The sequence below is a fragment of the Natrix helvetica genome, assembly GCF_964273705.1.
Source record: "Natrix helvetica genome assembly, chromosome: 1".
NCBI classification, from domain to species: domain Eukaryota; kingdom Metazoa; phylum Chordata; class Lepidosauria; order Squamata; family Natricidae; genus Natrix; species Natrix helvetica.
In genome coordinates this window covers 42,033,975-42,053,824 of record NC_138548.1, presented here as the reverse complement: position 1 = coordinate 42,053,824, position 19,850 = coordinate 42,033,975, and the positions used below count along the sequence as shown (strand labels likewise).

General features: G+C 36.6%; 1 protein-coding gene across 8 annotated transcripts in view; it reads right to left on the bottom strand.

The window, feature by feature from the left end:
- Window positions 1-19,850, bottom strand: part of BCL11B (BCL11 transcription factor B) — a 183,886-nt gene that overhangs the window by 148,313 nt on the left and 15,723 nt on the right. For 6 of the 8 annotated variants that reach the window (XM_081950636.1, XM_081950637.1, XM_081950638.1 and 3 more), the window contains one exon: window positions 11,685-12,056. In XM_081950636.1, the coding sequence (XP_081806762.1) occupies window positions 11,685-12,056 (372 nt within the window). The remainder of the gene's footprint in view (window positions 1-11,684; window positions 12,057-19,850) is intronic. The other 2 variants (XM_081950639.1, XM_081950642.1) reach the window with 1 other exon arrangement.

The following is a 19,850-nucleotide window of genomic DNA, read 5'->3' as shown; positions in this document are numbered from 1 at the left end:
TGATATGTTAAGCTCTAAAATGGCATTTCCCACCCAAAAAGGTTATTAGCTCTTTCTAAACAGAAAGAGCTATGAAATACTGTGTTTAGGATGGGACAATCTTTGAGACCTGATTTATTTTGCTAAGTTCATGAGCTGTAATTGGTAATTTTGTCCTCTTGTCTCTAATTTCCTAGGATAATTATTCTCTTCTAGTTCTGTGTCTACACACAGTCCTGATTCTATCAACTAACATACATATATCACAATCCATATTCCCTTTGGCCCGACTAATACCCAGGAAACAGTCCTATTTCAGTTCTTTTTCAGCCTCTTGATTTCAATCTGTCTGCTACTGCAGGAACTCAAAGTAATTCTTTTCATCGTATCTAGCAGCATGTCTTTTACTTCTATCTACTGAAGATGCCATGATAGCTTGTGTGACTCCCAAATGCTAATATGGGGTGCCTGAATCCATAATAGTACACAATGTAAATGACTGTCTCTAAGTAGACAGCAATAATAATTGGCTGTCATAATATAAGGAAAGCTAATCCATGCCACTGAGTTAACAGTCACTCATGCAACATACATGTATTTCACTTAATTTGAAGGAAAATAACAATTCTAAATGTTTCAAACAGCTTCTTTTCACAGCAACCTATGAAAATGTTTAGCTTCCAGTGCATATATGTGATGGCTCAGTAGTTAGAATGCAGTACAGCAGGCTACTTTTGCTGACTGCCGGCTGTCTGCAATTTGGCAGTTCAAATCTCACCAGGCTCAAGGTTGATTCAGTCTTCCATCCTTCCGAGGTGGGTAAAATGAGGGCCCAGATTGTTGAGGGCAATATGCTGATTCTGTAACAAACAGCTTAGCGAGGGCTGTAAAACACTGTGAAGTAGTATATAAGTCTAAATGCTATTGCTATTTATTTTGTCTCTCTAGCAGTTTAATTATTTAAATGACTAGAATAAACATTCATAGGACAGGGACTGCATTGTAACTCCCTTTTTTGATACTTAACACCCACCCATTACCATCTGTGTTCATTTTGTATGTGTGCGTCAGTGGTGGGATTCAAAAATTTTCCTACCGGTTTTATGGGTGTGATTTGGTGGGCGTGGCATGGCTTGGTGGGAGTGGCAAGGGAAGGATACCGTAAAATCTCCATACCCACCCCACTCCAGGGGAAGGTTACTGCAAAGTTCCCATTTCCTCCCAATCAACTGGGACTGGGGAGGCAGAGAATAGATGGGGCGGTGCCAGTCAGAGGTGATATTTACCGGTTCTCCGAACTACTCAAAATTTCCGCTACCAGTTCTCCAGAACTGGTCAGAACCTGCTGAATACCACTTCTGGTGTGCATGTGTGTGTGTGTGTTTTGTTTCTCCTTCCCCCCTCCTGAAAAAGTCTGACACCCTTATTAAATATTGGAACTATCAGCCTATATACTGTTCCTATATTGGCTAATTATTTTGAGAATCATAGTCCAAGACAAAGTGAGGGTACTTTGTTCATGAAGCAGAGACTACTCCTCTGGTGAACAGAATAAAAACTGACTTTCTGTTGTATTGTCTACAGTCTTTGCAGCAATTAGCACAGCTGTCTAATGAATTTCAACTACTGGTTTCTTTGGTCTTCGTAACTCTAAATGTTGTTCTCTCATTCTATTGCTGTGAGCTACAGGCTAACATTGCTACACTGCACCAAACACAGATGCGATGCAATCTTTCCCTGCAGGTTTCACTTTCTAAGCACCTACGCACATAATCAGAACCGCCAAATGACCCTAAATTTGCTAGACTGTGCCATTTCCACCTGTAAGAAGGGAATGAAAAGGAGGATGGGAGAAATCTTTTTGAAAATACGCTATATTTTTAAAAAAAACTTTACTAGAATCCCAGTTTCAAAAAAAAGAAGCTAAAATCCTTTTTCTTATCAAACTAAATTTGATTTTACAAGAAGTTATTTCATATGGAAAAGCATCCAAGCATGTAAAGTATGCTTGTAAAATTTAATTCCAAAAATCCTTGCTATGAGACAATTTCAACTGCATTTCAGCTGAATGTTATAGAGACAAAATAGGACAACTGGGGAGCAAAACTGACAAGAACCCAAGTTTATATTCTTATTATAAGGACCAGATTTGAAATCTGGACTATACTTTTAAAATAAAATTCTAAAAACATCATGAAATCAGAGTTTTGTCACTAGATATGCACATATTTATTAATATTTTTGTCAATTCTATTGCCAAAGAAAATATTGCAAAAATGTCAAGTGCATTTTTTTCAGTGTTTGAGTCAGCCAGGCCTCTGGTCTCTCTCAAGACTCTATGTCATCTCTACCAGTATCATGCTTTCTCACTCCTATTTTATTTTAAATTTTTAAAATTACCTCATACCAATTTTTTTTACATGTTTCATCTCTCTATCCAAAGGGAGAAAGAACACCAAAAATCCCTTAGCGGCTGTATTAGTATGTAACATAAATAAAATGTAAGTATTAGAGCTCAGAATTGCAGCAAAAAAATCTTTGAATCTAAAAAGTCACTGATTTTTTAGCAAAAAAAGAAGGGAGGGAGGAGAGGAGGGGAAGGGAAGGGAGGGGAGGGAGGGAGGAGGAAGAAAGGAAGGAAGGCTGACAAATGATATGACAAAAGAGTACGAAATTATGTACAGTTCATAGTACATGGAGCAAAATTAATTCTACTGTAAACTGCTTTCAGATTTTTTTAAAATGGGAAGCTACAAATGCTATAAATAAATGAATAATAAATAAATAAAATTGGCTTCTAAAATATGCACTAATGAAACACTGGTTTTTAAATAATTTAAAAACAAAATCAGACCATTCTGTACACAGAATTGAATAGGTCTATCAGCAATTATTGGCAATGCCATCTAGAAACTTCCATATGTGAAGCCATGATATTTTCCAAGTACTAAATTTGAAGAACCAAAGTAAAAAATGGCTAAAGTTTTTATGCCATGTTAAACTTCCCAAAAGTCTTGCTTGTTGTCCTAAAGGTGCTTTTTTCAAGAGGCAACTGGACTTTTTTGTTTTTCTTTAAAGACGTTTCGCTTCTCATCCAAGAAGCTTCTTCTTAAGCCAAAGAAACTTCTTGGATGTGAAGCAAAATGTCTTCAAAGAAAAATCAGGAAGTCCAGTTGCCTCTTGAAAAAAGCACCTTTGGGACAACCATAACCTGGATGACTGAGAATGACCATTGGCTTACCTGAAGGGTCATTCTCTGTGCGCTGCAGGAGAGTCCAAGCATGGGTTAACTTAGTCTGCTTGCCCAAGGACTGAGTTGAATTTTCTTTAGCCACGCCTCCTGATCCTTATTGAGGCGAGTTTTTCAACATTGGCTGGAAACCAGAGAGGTGTGATGAGATGACCTAGGAGATCCTGGGCAGGGTTGGCTCTCCCGCAGTGTACAGAGAACGACCCTTGAGGTAAGTCAAAGGCCATTCTCCTGTGCGCTGCTTGGAGAGTCCACGCATGGGACATACCCAAGTTAAATGTCACGAGGGCGGGAAGAAGGTCTGTTCAGGGTATCAGCAGTGGAGTGAATCCTCTGTAAGACCCTTCTACCAAATGATGCCTCGGCGGAAGCAAATGTGTCCAATTTATAGTTTCTAACAAACGGAGAGAGGGACAACCACGTTGTCACCCTGCAGATCTCCTCTATTGTTACCTGCATTGCCCAGGCAGCCATGGTGGCGGTGCTCCTTATGGAGTGAGCGGTGATATGAGACCAATTTAGACTGGTGTTCATATCTCAACGTGATATGAACGCCCTTAGCCATCTGCTGATGGTCGAAGATGTCACCTTCCACCCTATAGATCCTCATGAAGAGGGCCTTGGACATTACTCGGTAGTAGCTCAGCCAGCCCTGCTCCTGAATTGATTCTATCGGCAGCACCATAGGCAGCACCATAGGCAGCACCATCTTGTTTTTGCATGTGCAGAAGCAATTTTTTAACTACTGCGCATGTGCACATGCACGCAACAAGCACACATCATGCATGTGCGAAGCGCGTCCCTGAGCAAACCGGCAGTAACAGAAGCTGGAACCCACCCCTGATCTTGCTGCATATATTAAAACCCAGCAAAATGTTAATGTTGACTTTCTGTAATTTTAGAGTATCCAAACACCATAGTGAATTAATAAACTGACTAACCAAATGTGCACAATATGGTGGTATAATGTGCAAGACCTCCAGGTCTTGATCTCCAGATCATGTGAACATCACAAGTTCAACATTAAATATCCCCATTTGTCCTCTGTATATCTTTAAACTTTCTTTATTATTGAATACATATTTTATTTATCTAGTTACGTTGCTTAAAAGATAATTCTGATTTTTGTGCATCAAGACAGCCTCACTTTTATCACTTTATATATACTTTCAAACAAATGGAATAAGAACATTTTCCATGACACAAAACATAAAAAAAAAAAACTAAAAGTGGGAAAAACTGTTCCTTAATACAAAAACTGTCAAATACTAATGAGACCTAGGAAGGAAAACGGTGAATTTCAGGTCATTCATTAGGATTACGGAAGGAATGGTTGATGTTGTCAAAAAAAAACCAACCATGATACTACTAAACCAAGGGGTTTTTGAAAAAAAAAAACAGTGGTGGAAATAAAAAGGAAAGATAGTCATAGGAAAAATACCAGTTCAAACCAAGTGCACCTACATGGTCACTTGATTCTGCCAGGATGCAGTTGTGAAAGGAGCAGGTTAAAAAAGCGTGAACATTCAAATGTGTTTTTAGGTGCTCTTTGAAATGTATTGCCCATGAACTAATGCACTACATATTTTTGTCCTGCCTCCCAGAAAAAGAAAGGTAGAAACGTTTCAGCCAAACCCAATGCTTAACTTCATCTGGTTACGCCAGAGCTCGGAAACGTGGTTGGGAGGGTGGAATGGCAACGGAAGCAACATTCATACATCACTCTGAGGAAAAGAAAGTCTAAGGACATGGCATGAGTTTGAAAAAAGTAACTACGGTACATTCCCTTTGAGAACAATTCTTAAGCTATTTCTGTTTTTTCCGCTTCCAACCTAAAGACTCAGTTATCTCTGAACAACTTGCTCTTCTCATGAATTGACAGATTTATTTTCAAGAAATAAGGGAAACGTATCTACTTTTTCTTTGCTGTTAATCTACACACAAAGAAATAACAAACAGAGCTTGTCTATCTGAAATGCAAAGGCTGCAGTCCTTAGAATTCAATTAAGCTCAAATAATTAATGCTTCTGCCATATTCAATTACTTTTACACGTTTGAGGCACTGATGTTTTCCCTCTTTATTCTTTTAATCTTTATTTCTCTTCTCTTATTTATTTATTTTTTCTAAATTTGTTTTAAAGTGCTGGTTGATCAGAAAAAAAATATATAAATATGAACACAATTTGCAGTTCAAATGTTATAGTCTCCTTTTAGCTGACATAGCGTGTCAATTGTTATATGCCTTTGATTAAAATAACATTTTAAATGCTTTGAACAAATATATCTCCTCCATTCTTCTATTATTTTACATATTTCTTAGTAGAATAAAGAAGTTTTCATTCTTCCTGTCGTAGCACAAAAAAGCCTAAGAATATCTTTTGTCATAGAGAAAGTGAAAATATTATAGGCTGCTGATTACCCCCCCCCCAAAAAAAAAGAGGAGGTAGGAAAGAGGGAAGGGGGTACAGAGAGAGAGTGAGCTGCCTTAGAGATTAAGTTTCCCTTTTATGAAATCGTATTTAGTCTCTTTCTTTTTTTTAACAAATCTAACAACAATGCTCTACAGACTCTCACTGGGAAATACCTTTAGTGTTAAATACAGATTCTGATTTTCTTGGCTAATGCAGAAAGCCTTTCTATTGAAAAATAAATAAGGGGTTTGGTATATCCCACTAAAGCCTTTTCAGTGAATGACTTTTGTAGGGGTTTTTTTCATGGCTATCCTCCATGGCTGTAATATGAAGCTTTTATCCTACTATTGAAAACTATCCTGTGCAGTTTAAAAAAAGAAAAGAAGAGAAAAAGAGAAAAAGGGGAGAAGGTGAGCAAAAATCTTTAACTAATATAACAGAACAATACTGAACTTGAGCTTTGACCCTAAATTTTAATGCCGTCTTTTACCAAAGGAATTTGAATCCTGGATAGAGAAAAATCAAATGAACCACATATTTATTTTTTCAGATTCAAAATCTTCCAATCATTGTCAAATTAATCTTTGCTTTAGCTTGGGGGGGGGGGGGAATCAAGACCTCCAGTTCTGCTCTTTTTTTTTAATGGTGTGCTTAATATCATTCTTACTCATTCTCCCTATACTTGAAGAGTTTTTTTAAAAAATTGCAGACTTGCCATGCTGAAAGTTAAAGTATGCTGAAGGAAACCAAAATAAAAGGCAACTTCATAAAACAAGAGCTTTTATAACTGGAGAATGCGAATACCAAAATATAATTGCTAGCCAAAGGCCTGAAGAATATGAAAGAAGAAGAATTGCTGTGAATCATATAGATATATATTGCAAGGATCAATGCAGATGAAGTCTGCGTGTGGGCACATGTACCACACAGAACTCGTGGCCTCCAAGGACAACCATCTTATTTTTTTTCCCATGGAAATGAATGTCAAGTCTTCATGTTTATACAAGAAAGCAAAGGATTACCCAGGAGAGTCAGTATGTATGGTAGTTAAGCAGCTGGACTGGGACCAAGGAGATTCAAATTCAAATCCATACTTAACCAAGGAGCTCACTGGATAACTGTATACCTGTCAAGCTTGTTATTGAAAGGATAAAAGGAGGGGTAATGGCCATTTACACAGACTTGAACCCCTACAGGAAAGGCAGAGCATAAATGCAATATAAAAATAAATAAGGGAAATCATTGAAGCAAAGTTTAAATTTGGTTTTCATGTTCTCCTGCAGTTTAAGAGCCAAACCAGCTCATTTTTCTTCCTCTGAGTTTTCCTTCTTATACAATGTGAAAAGTGTTAAGCTATAATTTATATTAAGCACATCTTTGCATCGTGCTTCTTAAAATAATACAATTGGCTGTTTCTGGGAGGAATCATAACAGTGAGAAAAAGGAGAAGTATAACTATTTTCTTCCATACTACTTCTGATGAGACTCACTCTATCAAAGCTAATATTGGTATTGGAAGGAAAATATCCATTGGTACCAAAGAGGAATTCTTCATCATCCAAATTGCAAGTTCAAAAGAATTACTTTTCACAACATTATGAAAGATAAACACTTAACTGTTTCCTATTTCTAAGATTCTGCCAATAGCATTACTACGGTAGCCTGCGTCTGCTACTTCTTAAGAGCTATGCACAGTAAACATAAATAAAGTATGCATTTACTGTCATTTAATGGCCCAATAGTATTTTTTTGGGATGAGGTTGTGAATACATATCTGGACTTGGACAGTGAAGATGGTTAGACCTGATTAGTAGGTTGGATAGAGATCTGATTTCAGATCTATCCTGGGAAGACAAGACAATCTCAAACTATATGTAAATTGTTGCCAAGCAAATCCCATAGATATGTTCTTTAAGGCACCAGGAGAAGCAAGTTCAGCTCAAAGAGAACTTTTATGTCATTTTTGATGGATAAACTACAAAGGGATTACGCTGCATATTCAACAGGCATCTCTTATTCTAAAAGGCTGGGATATGGTCCAAAACTAAACTCAGCATGTAGGGGGGAAAATAACCTTTAAAGATGCAAAGTGTAAATGTGCAGATATAAATAACTTACACAATTTGAAAGTGAATTCCATAGCTGCCCTGTGATTTGTGAAGTCTGGAAGTCAAGGACAAGTTTATGCTACTCTTTAACCAATCATGTTATACAGATTATGCCTATGGAAAGGGGTTTGGGGGAGGGGTGCCTTTGAGTCAGTCTTGATTCTTGACGATTATATGAAGAAATCTCTGCAGTTTTCTTGGCAATATTTTCAGAAGGGGCTTGCCATTTTCTCCTTATTGAGAAATGAATAGTCCCAAATCACCCAGTTACCCATATTCAAGGCAAGAGTAAAACTCACATCACTCCACTTCTAGTCTAATGGCTTGGTGTAGCTATTAAAGGTATTGTGCTGTTAACTGGAAGATTATGAGTTCAAGTCCTGACTTAGGCATGAAACCAATTAAGAGACTTCATAGTCTCTTTCTTGGTCCTAGAAAGAAGGTAACAGCAAACTACACTCAAATAGGTTGCCAAGCAAACTGCATGGACTTTTTCATGTAATTTCCAGGACTCAAGCCCGACTCAAAGCGACAATTTTACACCTAAAAGTAGAGCTATATTAGGCTATCTTACACTGAAGTTGTCATATCTTCCAACTTTAATATAGCAGATTCAGTGTCTTATGCTTTGGCATTAGGAAGCCTAACTTAAAACTCACTACGGATAGTCCTTGATTTATAACAATTCATTTAGTGACCATTCAGTGGCACTGAAAAAAATGACTCATTTTTCACACTTGTTTTTCACACTTATTGTCTCCATGGTCGCATGATGAAAATTCAGACACTTGGCAACTGGCATGTATTTATGACAGTTGCAGTTTCCTGGGGTCATGTGATCACCTCTTGTTGACATTCTGACAAGCAAAGCCAATGAGGAAGCCAAATGCACTTAACAACCGTGTTACTAACTTGACAATGATCCATTTAACAACTGTGGCAAGGTAGGTCGTAAAAGCGGGAAATTCACTTAATAACTGTCTTGCTAAGCAATGGAAATTTAGGGGTCAATTGTGATCATAAATCAAGGATTACATGTATGTCTTTTATAACTTACAAATATAGGAATCTTTTTATATGAAGTCAGATCATTGATGCCTCTAGTTAGTAGCAGTGTTGGGTAGCAACAATTATCCATGGTTTCAGTCTTTTCTAGTACTACCTCAAAACTCCAGGGAAATCCTCCTTCGAGGCCTAGAAATTATCCAGAGAAAGCATGCTAAAGCCAAAACAATGGAAAAATAGAAGACTAGACATTTCTAAAAACAAAATAAATCTAACACAAAAGCCATTGTCTTTCTGCCAATCAGTCCAGGGTTTTCCAGAAGTTCCTGAGCTATAGCTCTTACGTCTATAACCCCAGCATCTCTAAGTTGACTGGCAAGTCATGAAGGTTTCTATCCTGCTAGAGACAATTCATTCAGCTATAGCCTGTTCTAATTGTTAAAATAAGGTTCACTTGATTTCAGCTCGACTAGTGGCCAAGTACGTTTATGATAACCATCCAGGGCTTAAAAGGGGGGGGGGGGACTAGTCAATTTCTCCCAGCAAGCCAGCCTGTTTCTGTAATGCCTCTTTAATAATGTGGTAATCTGCTGAGTAAGTGCAGGCTACCCATTCCCTAAACAGTCTCAGGAAGGCCTTTACATGCCCATGCTTACAAGAACATCCCAAACACTGTGTTTGTGTGACCTCAGACAAGTTCACATTCATTTTATTCTTAACTAGCAAAAAAATAATTTCAGAAACAAAGCGTGCATAATTATTTATGCAACCCCTTTTTTCTTAGAAACCGTTGCGACATCTAAACATCAGAAGCCACAGGCCTGTTCAAAGGCTATGAAGCCAATAAGATCAGTTCTAGGTAAGCCAGACACATCAAACTTCCTCGTTTTAGTTTTGTACTGCTGTATCTACAACGCAAAACTAAGAATGCGGTAGAGAACAGCAGATCTGTGTGGGTAAAAACCTACAGAATCTTCACTTTAAAATGACAAGACCATCCCACCGGAACAACAGCCTAACTAAAACAATATGTGAACAACATGAGGGACATTTTATCATGCATGGTGGATGTGCCAAAAAGCAAAAAAAAAAAAAATGGATACAAATAAATACACAAATTCAGAAAGAGTATTAAGGACGAATTTACAATAGAAACTGAAGACTTTTCTTTTTTTTTTCTTTTTGAGATTAAAGGAGATACAACTAGAAAAAAGTCATGGAACTTTCTTTTATATATGAGAACTGCAATGAGATTACTATACGGTCAAAGAGTGGAAAAATTTGACACTCTCCACTTCACTACAATAGGTGAAGGTGATGTAACTTGCAGAGATGGCTAAATTGACATCCTTGATTACAGCAAAGACACTATGCACTTAAGGCTGACTGGAAACCCTTATAGACTTTTTGCATGAAACAGAAAAGAAATGTACTTATGAATTGTGATTTTAATGATTAGAAAAAATGAACAATAGAAAACAATGAGCTTTTTTATTTATACAATAAGAGGTAATTTTGCAATCGTATTTTCTGCAAAGGAAATTGGAAACCATCATTTTTATCTTTATTTTTTTCTTTCTACATTTGTCTTTTTTCTTTCCTTTCTCTTTTTCTTCCTTTGTTTTCTTTATTCTAGATTAGTTTGTGTTAATGCTTATGTTGTCTTTAAAACTTTTAATATATATGTGTGCGTGTGCACGCACACATTCACAGACATATGAACAACAGACTAACTAGAGAGAAATGGTTATGCAAATTAAGCTTGTTTTATATTTGTAGCTCCTAACTATCCCTTTCTTCAGAAATATATTGTATTCCCATTGAACAACTGCCCTGTTCTCTTGCTGTTCTGGAAACCATACACTAAATGCATATGTATTAAACTACTTTAAAATTCAACACAGTCTTATCTTCTTATGTAGTCCTAATATTCTTCTGCCTGGACACCGTGTTCTGATATTAACCAAAGAAATAGCTAAGCAGAATTAAGCTATGGGGAGGCTGCCTTCTGTAGAATTTCAAACAGTGCTGAGCAATCTGATATGAGGTATGGCCCCTCAACATCTTTTCTGCTGTCAACAAGCCTCTCGTAAACCTTAACTCACCCAAATCAGTGGTAATTTCCACCATGTTGTGGTAGGAAATGCAAAAAGCTCTGCCATATTTCCTAAAGTAAGCTCAACATGGTTATAAAAAAAAAACCTCTCCAACCCATGAAATCCAAAGGAGAAAAAAAAGACCCTCCCCACATATGTGATGTCTCTACCCATGATTATGCACCATTGCTTTTCACTGCAATTCTCTCTACCCTTTTAAAAATATTATGTATACTTTGGCTACAATACTTTCAAAGTTAAAGATTAGACAACTATCATCACGATGACACGATTCTCATTTGAAAAATATGCAAGTTCAAATAGGTGTTCTAAAAAATTAATTTCTAGGATCTTTTTGATTTTTGGGAGGGGGGGGTCTGCAAAATGTGAAAGTACTTAGGCCTTAAGTGTCCATGCCAATCCACAGAGCTGAGAATTGTCAGTAGAAAGTCGTAATGAATTATTGAATGCAAGTAAAGATGAGCTAAGGTGATGACTTAAGGGGCAGTATCTGACTTCTCAGGCTGGAGAATCATAATAGCCTGTTATATGGAACATCTGACACAACACAAGACTAAAAGTTATGACTCAAAACAAGATGATCTTCAGAGGGCATTCCACAATCCAAGGATCCAACTAAACCCTTTACAAACTGGGATCAACTGGATTCTGAGGTTTAGAATCAAGAGGATCCTCAGTTATGGCCCTATGCACTACTCACAGGCAATTTTACATTTTTCATTCTGTCAAGAAGCCTTTCTCTCATTTTTAGAGAAAAGGGGTGGGACAAGGAAAGGCCACCTCTGCAGATGAATGAACGTAAAACATGCTGTACCTGCAATGTTCTCCTGCTTGGGGCAAATTCCTTTTGTAGGCGTGAGAACACGGTCTTCTTCATCGGGTGTGACTTGGATCCCGATTTCCACTGGCTCTGACACTTTCCTGAGCTCGGAGCGTGATGGAGGGGGAGGACTGCTCTTATCCACATTCTTTTCATAGCAGGCACCACCAGCGCCATGGCACTGCTTCTTCTTGTGCTCTATAAAAACCAAGATGTCTCCCAGGGGAAAGTTCATCTGACACTGTCCACAGGTTAATAGGTCAGGGTCTGTTCCACCCAACGCAATGCTGAGCCCAACCGGGTCTCCTAGTGCTAGGCTCTCATCCTCATGGGTGATGATGGCAGTGTCCACGTGGTCAGCCTCTGCTTCGTTCGGAAACCCCAAAAAGGTGAGGGTCAGGGAGAAAGGGAAAAAGAAAAAAAGAAGGAAAAACAATTGAGAGCAATTGGTTTAAATATTCATATAGTTGTAAAAAAAAATTTATCTATTTCCCACCCTGCTTGTCTCCACAAGTGATCAGAGTACATTTTGCAATCAAGTCTGTCTGCAAAACAAAATAATAAGCATATCTAATTAGGCTTTTTCTGAATCAACCATCAATCTCCAGAGCAATGGATTAATAACAGGGGAGAGTAGAGACCTGTTAAGTCACTTCCAGAATCAAAGCTGGTAGGATGCATTGGACAGAGCCAGAGATATACATCAAGTTATATTAAAATCCATGATTCAGTTAAGCACTGTAATCAAGCGTCTTTTTTTCTTTATAAAGCAAGAAACAATACTGAACTATTTGACAATGGAAGCCCACCATTAAAAACAATTGACATTGAAAATATTTTATATTATTATTTTTTCTGATATTCTTCAAGAATTTATTGATCATATAGCGCTGTTTTGTCAAAAACATTGTAAGATTAAGCTTGTTGCACTATGACGTTCTTGGAATGTTACCGTATTTCTAGCTTTTTATGGCCCAGTCACTGACTCGCCCTCCAAAATATTTTTTTAATTAGGTCCATTCCATGGCCACCATTCCAAGGACTGTTGGAAGCAATGCATATGCAATACATTGGACTTACAAATATAGTGAAGAGGCTGATTAACCTAACAAGGTAGCACTAGCCATGTCAAATAACCATGAAAAGCTTTGGCGACAAGTAGGCACCTGTTCAAATGAATTTGAATGGAAAGAGTGCTCAGTGCATCACAGTGAAATTAATTATCTCACAGGATTTATTAAAAATATAGGGACAAATCATGCTTACACAAAGCAGGTTTTTGGCACCACATACATCTTATATAAGTGAGTTTGATCTGACTGCTCTTTTTACTGTATCACCTTTTTAGGATGACCAGAGAAGGAGGAACTGTTTTTGCCTCTGATTCCTGGCATCGTAAGCCTGTCTTTCCCAAGATGAAAGCCATTCCAGGGACAGGATTTTTCAATCACTCTTGTACCGAGAAAGTGACATCAATGATGCCAGAAGGAGATTTATACAAATTTGCCAAAACCAGTTTAGAGAACAAGTTTCTGTGGTTCCTGATGTCTGCAATCTCTTGGAAGGTAGCACAAGACAGTCACAGGTTCTTGGGCTTGTCTTGAGGAGGAAGACTGTCTCTTTCAACCCTACCCACAAAACAAGCCTGAGGTCTACAAGCAGCATAAAGTGACACGTCCATCTGCCTTAAGAGAAAAGGCAGGGAACTGATTTCACACCCAAAACACACCGATCAGGCTTTGTTCCCTACATTGTTCAAATGCTCGCCTCGGGGAAACGGTACCCCAACTTTCCAGGCCACACAATCACTTTAATGCGACACGGCTCAGGATAAGAATGAAGATGTACCCAATCCCACACCTGCAATCTCTGGCTGATTTTTTTATGCGCCCCCCCCCCCTTGAGAATGCACACTGAGCTCATAGACTGGCTTGTGGATGGATCATGGGGTTTGTCCTGAATGAATGGTTCCCTAGAGTCAGTCTCTCAAATGCCACCCGTGAAAACAGTCTGTCACAATTAGGTTTTCTAAAAACGACTTTAATTTTCTCCAGAAAACCTTCACAGCTAAATCATGCTTCCAACTGAGTAGGTTCAGTAGGCTGCTTGAATCTTTTTCAACTCTTAACATCCCTGCTCAGAGGATGACCTTAATATCAAGCTTTTTTTTTTTAATTTTAAGGTCCCAATTTTGTAATGTCACAAACCCTCGTTTCTTCCCTTTCAATTTCTTTTCCAAATTGTTGTACCTTCAGATATGAGCAACTTTTAAGGCTTTTTATTTTTATTTCAATTAACCAATATGCAACATTGAGGTTTCCAGCATAAATATCTCAATAAGGAACTATACAGAGAAGCCCTTTATAAAGAACCAAAGGCAAATTGATAAAAAAGATGATTTTTAAAAAAAGAAATCTCAATTCAAATTTATTTTAGATTATAATGCTATCCACTTATTAGCTGAAAGAAAATGAAATTTGCTCAGAACTAACATATCTCAATTTCAGTCCATAAATATTATCTTCAAATGCTGAAACTTAAATGGGAAAGAGTCGATTTCCCAATTCAATTCACACTATGGTCCACACTGACCAAATTTTATTTATATAAATAGTCTTCAGAATGCTCAACATTTTGATAGTTATTTTTAAAATTGTTATTAACTATTGAATACCAACACTATTAAGCGTAATATCCTATCATTACTTAATATAACTAGAATTTTGGGACAATTTTGTGTTTGCAGAAGATAATAATGTACTTAATATAGCTAATTCACAATATTAGTAGGGTGCAATAAACTTTTGTTTTGTATTTATTTCCAAGGCAGGCTAACTGCAAAACCACACGAAATATGGACCTCGATCAGGCACAGTTCCCAATGACTGGCAGGGTTTTGCTCTAAACAAGAATTGTAGCATTTGGCCTGATCAATGCACAGTGAATTAACGGCATGTAAATAAAAGAGATGCGCCATTGAAGTTTTATCAAGAGAAGGGAATAGTGAAACTCCGCAGGGGAAAAAAATGAACACATGGAAATACTGGCATTGGTGATTTGTTTCCAAATTTCCTGGAGATCTAAAAGCAGCAGGACAATGTAAAACATTTGTCATACTTCTGAATTGCAATCCCTGAACTGAATGGGAAATTTGCCTAGGCAGTTTTTAAAACTGCTATTTATTTTTATTTGGATTTTTTTGTTTTGTTTTCTAATAATAAAAGGGAAACTATCTAACCAGGAGGCTAATCCTCCAGTTTTAATTAGATCAAAAGGTATCTAACTTCTATTTCTGAAAAAATATTGCTAATGAGTACATGACTGTAGTCAAATACAGTTTTGCCATTTATACATAGGAAGTACGTATATAAGAAAAATAACTGAATGCATTAGAACTTGGGCTTTGTTGGATTCATAGTACTTCAGTTTAAGCCCACGCTAACTGCCTTCTCTTTACAATTAATGGAGGTGGATGAACAAGAAGTCAGCCTAAGGAATAAGAGACACATGCATGAAAGCTTCCTGTACTTACTTGTAGCCAAATTAATCCACTAGGTAACTCAAACACCAGGCATAATGCATGGTGTGTGAAACCCATTAATTACTTTCCCTCCATCCTTTTCCTCAAAGTTTACTTTAAAAGCGGCTGGTAGACAATGCAACGTAATTAATTTACCAATTTATTTTATGAAAGGACTCTTTTGCCATCGTGAAAATATAATCATAACCCTAGTGCTGAGCAGGAAGTGAGTGGATTTCTGTGCGAACGGTTTGTCACAATGCAAAAGGTAATTATTTAGTGCTTCTGTTCCCTTTAATGATCTAACATTGAGCAATAGTTTATATTGAAGAGAGCTTGCACCTTTAATTACCAATTACATATACATAATTTTAGAGCCAAAAGGGAAAGGAAAAACCGAGGGCTGTGAAAAGACTCCTTTAGACAACATATGCATCCTTTCTCAAAAAGAATTCCTATTAGGTGGGAGCAGAGTGTCAAAATATTAAAACACGCACACACAAAGGAAGATAAGGTAAAAGGATCGGAAGAGCCAGAAATGAACCTACGCACAAATAAGGAGCAAAATGAATGGAAGTCGGAAAATAGATAAAATTAAAAAAACATGTCTTGGCATTTCCTTAACACCCCTGCTTGCTAAAGTGAGATACGTGGCTAAAATTACAATAGGCTAACTATGAATGTGTTTTAATATGGAATGGGAGAGGAGTTTTCAAGCTTCTCAACTTTATGATGTAGGAGATACTGCTTATTCAAAAAAACAAAAATTAAAAAAGGAAAGCAAACAAGAGGGGAGGAAGGAGTAGAAAAATTCAAAGTAACCAGCCTTCCAGACCTCATATTGGTTGAAATTTCAAAATCTCCTTCCACCGCCAGTAGCTGATTTTTTTTTATTAAAAAAGAAGTCTATTATTAAGAATTAAAATAGAATTGAATATATTTTTCAAAAAGATCAATTTTCCCAGTTTGCAAAACAATTTAGAAATCAAATATTCTTAAAGTCATCAATTTTCCCATTTTATTTGGCTATCTTGACATCCTGTACTACGCGAGTTTCATTAGCATCTCATCATGATTAGTAAGTCTGTGTGTCTCCATTTATCTAAATCTTCTCCTCTTTACTCTCACCCAAGTAAATGGTGTGCACAGTACACACACACAGAGTAATTTTTCATTCTCTGGAACTATCACATTTTAGAAAATCAGCTTTATGTTTCCTCCTTTCGCAAAGTCCTTCTCAAATTATCGTTGCTGTTTTCAAAGAAATCAATGGAAGTTATTTAAACAGTCATTTTAATTCTGATTAAATTTAATAACCCAGACAGAAAGCTGTGCTGATAAGTGGAATAGTGCAGTACTATACATATCTACGTACAAGTAAGCTCTGCTCAAGTTAAGGAGGCTTATTCCCAGGGAACCAAGTATAGGATTGCAGTATTATTGCAGATTAAATTATCTGGAGCAGGTAAAAGTAATGTTGATATACTCCAGAGTAGGTGGGGTCTTTCTTCAGTAATAATGGTTAAAAATTTAACTCCTAGAACAGTATTCTATTTTGAAACTAATATAAATATAAACTAATCATTACAGAACTAAAAAAGCTCATTATTAAGTATCAATATATTGGTGAAACAATAAAGGAAACCTAAAAAGCAGCTTACTATCTAATGAAACCTAATATATAGAAAATATCAAGTATATAATTTTATACACTGACACACACAGTATATATGTGTATGTACATTACGCACATTAGTCAAGAAAAATATGAACAGCTGTGATCAGAATTTGATGAGAACTTGGAAGTTTTTCCATGCATAAAATAAATGAAAACATGGTGACATTTGTTTTTAAACTGGCCATTTATTCATTTTTAAAAAAGCAAAAAGCAAATGCAGCACAGCTCTATATGGGTTTGTGTAGAAATAGAGCGATGTAAACCGTTTTTTGTTTCAAACTTTCATGATCTCATCCAAAAGCAGTAAATTCGGACTGCGTCACCCAACTGAGCACAGAAGGGGCATGATCCACAAGACAACCCTCCTAAAAAAATCCCAGTTATTAACTTCAATGGAATTTCCATTAAAAAAAACAGCCAAGGCCAATAATGCAAGGTGAGCATGGTATGCTCTAGTATGGTAACGCATAAGACTTTCTACACTTGTAGACTATGTTTGCCTTAGCTCTTCCAGGCTACATTCATGAATTCAAAAGTGACAATAAACATTAGGTTCTGACAAATCCATTAGCAAGAGAGAGCAAAATCACTTGATTCTTCTTAACACACATACACACGCACACTTGTACACTTGTACAAAAACACACAAAAGAAATTAAGACAGCTTTTCTGACCCAAAATAACAATTCAAACCTTCAACCACATTCATTGAACATATCCACCAAGGCACACATTCAAAACCTATTTTCTGTTACTAAATTCAATTGAACTTAAATTTAATTCTATAAATTTGGAGATCCTACATATGCCCACTCTTAGGATAATAATGTTCTATAATTAAGATTTTTTTTAAAAAATCAAGATGTTAAAACTATAACAAAGATGTAGAATATATTTAAAAATCAAACAGGCCAGGTGTTATTAAATTAAAAGGACTTGTCTTCATTAAACCTGGATAACCCAGCTTGTCAAAACTAACTGCTTATCATTCCAAAGTGTGTGTTTTCTTCCAACACAATTGTAGCATCAAAAGGTTTTCATTCCATCTGACTGAAGCATACATAGTTAAGTGGCTTAATAGTTACTCCATTCTTCATCAAGGGGTTTGCAAACCAGCTCCACTAACCCTTTTCTTTCAGTAATGTTAACATATTTACCGTTGGGCAATTGAAGACACAATGAACTACACATTAATACATGTCTTGCTTGCAGAAGGGGAAGAAATCAGTTTAGGAGCGCTATAAAAAGAGAGGTATTGGATATGAATCAAGAAACAATCAGACGCAAATGCAAACTTTCTAGCTGCTATGCCTAGGGGATTTTCTTCTTCTTTTTTTATGATTTATAGCTGAATTAAATGCATTGGTATAGCCAGTGAGTAAGTTAATAATGCTGCATATATAATATGCATGCCACACTGTTTACTCTTACAAGTAAAAATGTTTGCTAAATCTATTTGCCTGTTTTTACAATCTCCAAACTTTTCATGAAAACAGCAAAAGGAAGGACCCTTTTTGGCGGATGATGACTTCCTGTACCAATTGACACATTGTGCAAAAACAAAACCAACTCTGCTTGTATGCAGTCATCAGGCAACAGTCAGTTATCTCACAATGTAACTGTGCTCCCATTTGTGTGGTCATATTTTTATTCTTGAAATTTAATTTGCAAAGAGCTCTCTTGAGATCAAATTCTGCTTCAAAATACTTTTTTTTTCCTTGCAAAGCTGTAAAAAATTTAAAGGAGAGGGGAAATAGTTGAACATTTAATATTCTTATTTTTCTAACCTTATCACCTATAGTGAAGAAAAGAAAAATTCTTACTTTTTTATAGTAAAAAAGATGCAGCTAAATAATGTATTTTTAGGAATTCTGAAAAGAATCCATTGTTCTGACCTTCTTTAAAAACTAATGGCAAATGATAATACTCTCCTCCATGCTTGCCGATAAGAGCACCAAGGTTCTGTGCAACATCACAACTTTCTCAAAGCCAGAAGCCAATAGAAATGGGGCTGATACTACGTGCTGCTTAGGTTAAGCAGGTGCTGCAATCATCATAGGTACCGTAATGTTGGTTACGGTGTAAATCTCTGCAGACCTAGATGAGCAGACTGTAGATTAACTATATCTGGCTGCGCTTTGTAATGATGTATTGATGAATCAAGCAGCATTTGCCAGCTGCACCACTCTACAGGGAAATCCTAATTTCAGAGGAATATCCAACAGGCTCCATTTTTTCCCCTCAAAGGAACTCTATGCACTTACGCGTTTTCCCAGGTCCTGTACCAGAATTTTGAGGATTTTGATAACATGGGGAAAAAATAACTTTGTACTTGAAAACTATGGCCAGACATCCACCAAGGAAATTGCTTTCATCTTGGAGATTTTGCTCATAAACCCTCTTTTAAATTGCTATTTGGCATATAGGCATACCACTATTAGAATTACACAGTGGCACATTAAAAACCTGGACCAATCACTGAGTGAAGATTCTGAAGACGCTAAAATAAATATCGACAATTCAGGGAAAACATTATCCGCTTATTGTAATTTTGTTTCCAGATTCATCTCAATCTAAACTTTGTCATTGTAACAGGCTATACATTTTATTTTCCCTTAAGAAGAAAAACTTATACTTTTTTCATATTAGTTCATATTAGTTTCCATATAAAATCAGCATAAAAGAAAAGAAGAGAAATGATGTTTCCTACAGACCAATATGAATGGTGAATAAAACAAAACTAATCAGATAGTGCAAAATGGCTCATCACAACCACAATTTGCAATTCAGCAAACTCAAACTCATAGAGTCCTGTAAATCTACTTGTAAGAGATCTAAGAGTATATTTCTGCTCAGAAGCAAGCACCACAAAACAATGTGAATTCCTACTAAATGACTATAGAATTGCAACTGAGAAGCATTTTATGCAACGTGAATTAAGTTAGACTACAACAATCCTTTC